Below are 4,441 nucleotides of genomic sequence, written 5' to 3' on the forward strand. Positions count from 1 at the left end.
AGATTTATAAATAAGATTTAAACTTCTTATTTCAGGTAAAGACATGTAGCTGGTTCTTAATCAGGGAAGCACCCACTTGTGAAAGAAAGAAATTACACAATTTGGACACAACCTCATTTTTCTATACAGTCAGATAAAAGGGAAGGTACCAGAAATGTCATGAAGTTAAATTTTACAGGGCTAGTTGCTCATCCACATGAGCCTGAAAATGCACAATTCTACAGAACTTTCTTTAGACAGTTTTTTGATTAAAAACATCTAGTGAAATGTTTTCCTGAAAATTCCTTCTTCCTGAAGAAAAACAATGCAAACCAAAAAACAAATCTGAACAAAAAAACAAGGACAAACCTACCAAGTAATCTGATATCTACTGGACAAGAGAAACAAGCAGTAGTGGGAGAGTCAGTAAGGAAAACTGTTCCTTATAAAAGCCTTTCTCTTTACACTTGTTCTTTCTCAAAGACAAAAAGGTGGCATCTATCCAATGTACATGAGTAGGTCTGAAAACCAAGCCAGTGTCTGAGCTAAAGTTACAAACACAGTGTAAAAAACCCCAAACAACAAAACCATGACACTACAGCAAAAGGTAATATGGGAACTAAATTGAAGAAAAAAAACCCCCATAAGCAAAAATCCAAACGCAGCTTTCTTGTTTGTTAGGTACAGCATGGGAGTCTGATCACATAGCTTATTGTGACAATCAGCTTCAGTGAAAAAATACAAGCAATTATATCTATGTGATTGGTCTCCCATTTCTCCCATTACCCCTTTAATTTATGATTTTCTAGGGCAATAGATTTTGTTGTCCCAATCCCCCCATATCCCTCTTTCTCCTCCAAACTCCCACCACCTCTCCCCAAACTCAGAACAACTCAGAAAGCACAGCCTTGGTAAAAGTCAGCAAGGAGTATGGGGCATTTGTAACATGTTTTAACAACAAAACCCCAACACTCTCAACCCCAAACAACACAACAAAACACTCAGACCAACTCATCTTGCTGTATAAAACCCATCAAGTTACAGCAGTATCGGACCATGCCTCCAATTTAGAGATGCTCCATCAAGCACAGATTCAACAGACATTCTTTACTTTCTATCAGTCACACTACAATCAGATTCAATCACACACAGGAACACAACACATCAGAAGACTTCATACAGCATTCCAATACAGAAACACTACTCTATTTTTTGGGTCATATCATCTTGCAAGATAAAAATCTAAATGAAAACCAGAGAGCATGCATCAAAAATTCTCAAGGGAGCTCCTCAAGTGTATAATTTAAAGTCTTTTAATAAAGATACCACATTCTTTCAAAATGAGAAACAAAATCCAATTCCAGACTATTTTGTCTATGAAAATGATGCATTTTCTATAGTAGCCACTTCTGTGTAGAACTTACATGCCACAGTGTTATCTATTAAAACAGTAACAACCCAAACTACTGAAATTCACGGTTCCAAAACTTGCAGTAATCTCATTTCTCTGGCTTTTCTCACTTCTGAGTAATAGGAAACGAGTTCTGGTCCATTAACTCGCCCACTCTCTCCTGGAGGAAGTTGACCAACTCAGCTAATACAAAGACATGAGTTTCATCCAGGTCTTGTATGATGAACTTCTTTCCCAAAGCATTTGACTCATCCAAGTAGAGCAGAAACTGCTTCATTGCAGGGTCACTGTAGAGACAAACACATCAGACCCAACTCACAGTTAGCTACAGTTGCAAACAGAAGAAACACCATTCAAAGACATTCCCAAAGGAATTAAACTAAAATTAATTTTCACAACTTAAATACAGTTTGTTTAGTAAAAGTCATTTCTTCTCCAGTAGTTTTGGTTCCCATGGAGACAAAAAATAAAACGGTAATAAAGTCTAATGAGTAGAACCAGATGCTTGATTAGCAGAGAAATTTCTGTTTGCGGCTGCTTAGGAAGCTTCAAAAACACCAAATCCAAAACTAAAATTCAAAAGGCCAACCCTCAATAAGGCAAGACTGAATTTACATTTCTGATTTCAGCAATAGCCTCATAAAAACATGTCTCCTTAAAGCATAAGGATAACCAAAAAAGAGAAGAACACAGATCTCACTCAAAGTTGTATAGCACAGACAAAGAGTGCTCATATAAGAATTATACATTTCTCACACTCAACAGTTACAATGTCACCTTCTAAATAAAATTCAAATGTTTAGAAGAAAACATTTTGGAAGTATGGAACTGCTTTTGTGCAATTATAGATTGCAAACATATTAAGAGATTAGGTGTACAGCAGAAATCTTTCACATCTTATAATTCTATACAATGACCCCACAAATCTTGAGTGATGCTTCCTTTAATTTTGGAGGTAGCCAGGGGCCTGAGTCTCAGTCCAGAGGGGAGATTATATGAAAACAGGTACATTGCACCTACACCAAAAACTGACATTGACCAACTCCTAGCACATTCCTTTTGAATATGATCTACAAACAGAACCACATGTTAGCCTTGCACAGAATTCAGTCTAGAGCTGATTAAATAAAAACAAAACAGGAAAGGAGAAATGAAAGATTACCTCATCTCCCTCAAGAATCAGTAGAGAAACACTTTGTTCACAAACAACAACAGCAAGAAACTCTGTTTGCAAGCAATAAAAGAACAAGAGGGAACATCGAATATTTTCAAGGAAAAATTGTCAGGATAACTGGATCACTTGTACTAGGGTAAGTCGTACCTGACAAGCATATAGATAACTCACATATACAGCTAAAATTTTAACTTGTGTACCTTTCAAAAAATGTCAGGGGGACAATATTAGGGGATCATCAGACATGGTAGAATATAGCTTTGAAGCATAATTTCTCACAGTTAATGCTCATCTTAAGTATTTTACTACCTTTACTAAATTAAAATAATCTGCAGACTGTTATACATTTTGAAAAAAACCTGGATTTTTATAACAATGTGATTGCTAATTTCTTCAACATCCTATTTTTTTACCCCATATTTATATGCAGTTTTCTTTTCTTAAAGAGGTTAGGCATAAGTGGAAAACAGTCTCTTGAACAGAAAAATGGGAGTTTGGCATTAAGATTATCTACAGTTGCCTTTTCCTTCTTCCCCCAAAGGCCACACTTTTCTCTGCTTGTTCAGAATCATCCCTCCCACAATAATTCCTTTTGTCTGGGCTCTTCAGTTACTTCCAGGTCTAAAGAAACACAGTCTTTGACACAAGGAGAGGCAGTAAATGTTGTTACTCACCATTCAACCAGAACACCTTTCAGAACATTCACCATCTTCCCAGCTCCCACACGAACACTGAAGAGTTGGCAAGAGCAACCCCTACTCTGGATCACACTGTGAAAAACAGAGTTCACTCTTTAGAATTTTTAGAAGTTTAGTAAAGGATAAAAGAAGGACAAGTTTCCAGCGCCGGGGTGCCTTGGCAAATGGCCAAAGAGCACAAAGGTAGCCTAAAATAATGTTCTCAATATATAGTTACATTTCTGGGGTTACATGCATACTCATTACTTTATACATTATTGAGATTTTGATGTTTTTCTTGTTTGGTTTTAACCTCTGACTTGTCTACAGGACATTCTGTAGATTAGGGTCCATGTATTTTATTTCTTTCTGTAGTTCTAACCTGTTGTTTCACACTTCCTGATGGCAAAGAATTGATAAATCCTTCCCAGATGCTTATGCTCTGTTTTCTGTCACTGTTATCACTTGTGGAGGCCAGTCCACAGATGCAAGAAACAAACTTATTGCTTTACACTATTCTCTGAGTTATCTACATAGAAGGATTTTCGTCTCTATTTTAACAGTTTGATAAAGCTTATGATATATTTATCACATTATTCATATTCATATGACCTATACAGTGCATACACAAACTGACAGGTTATAGTATACAAAAGCAGTTAACCTAAGTATAAATTGTACCGTATCAAACTACTTAAGATGCAAAAAGCGAATCTAAAAATGCGAAAGGCAGTACTATATTATCATCCATAATAGCCCTGGCGACCACAGGAAATCTGAAAGCACAACACGCCCCACACACAAATCCAAATAAACTCAAAGACTCCTTGGACAACCCTACTCCCCAGCGGAGTTGCTGGCTCGTCCTGCCCTTCACCTCCGCCTTGGTCAGAGGGGCTCCCAAGGGATCCAAATCCCCCCTCCCGCCTGCCCTTCACCTCCGCCTTGCACTGAGAGGTTCCCGGGGGCTCCGGCCCGCTCCCTCACCTCCGCCTTGCACTGAAGGTTTCCCCGGGATCTGCTCCCTCACCTCCAGCACACACAGAGGGTTTCCCCGGGCTCCACTCCCTCACCCCCGCCGCACACAGAGGGTTTCCCCGGGATCCGCTCCCTCACCTCCAGCACACGCAGAGGGCTTCCCCGCGACCCGCTCTCTCACCCCCGCCCTTCGGCCCCGCCCCTTCCCTGCCTGCGGAAGTG

The 4,441-nt window shown here is 39.1% G+C and overlaps 1 protein-coding gene across 3 annotated transcripts; it reads right to left on the bottom strand.

Moving 5' to 3' along the window:
• Positions 1-1,276: 1,276 nt before the first annotated feature.
• On the bottom strand, positions 1,277-4,437 carry GTF2H5 (general transcription factor IIH subunit 5). Of its 3 annotated transcripts, none has more exons than XM_018919991.3 (3): positions 4,358-4,437; positions 3,239-3,334; positions 1,277-1,677 (listed from the first exon to the last, which is right to left on the bottom strand). In XM_018919991.3, the coding sequence occupies exons 2-3, from the start codon at positions 3,271-3,273 to the stop codon at positions 1,497-1,499; spliced, it is 216 nt and encodes a 71-aa protein (XP_018775536.1). In that variant the 5' UTR covers positions 3,274-3,334; positions 4,358-4,437; the 3' UTR covers positions 1,277-1,496. The 3 variants fall into 3 exon arrangements, with proteins under 3 accessions (XP_018775536.1, XP_030092257.1, XP_018775534.1); XM_030236397.2 differs by having other exon boundaries at positions 4,272-4,417; XM_018919989.3 differs by having other exon boundaries at positions 4,229-4,385.
• Between the last annotated feature and the right edge of the window lie 4 nt (positions 4,438-4,441).

This window comes from Serinus canaria, chromosome 3, assembly GCF_022539315.1.
Source record: "Serinus canaria isolate serCan28SL12 chromosome 3, serCan2020, whole genome shotgun sequence".
Taxonomy (NCBI): Eukaryota; Metazoa; Chordata; class Aves; order Passeriformes; family Fringillidae; genus Serinus; species Serinus canaria.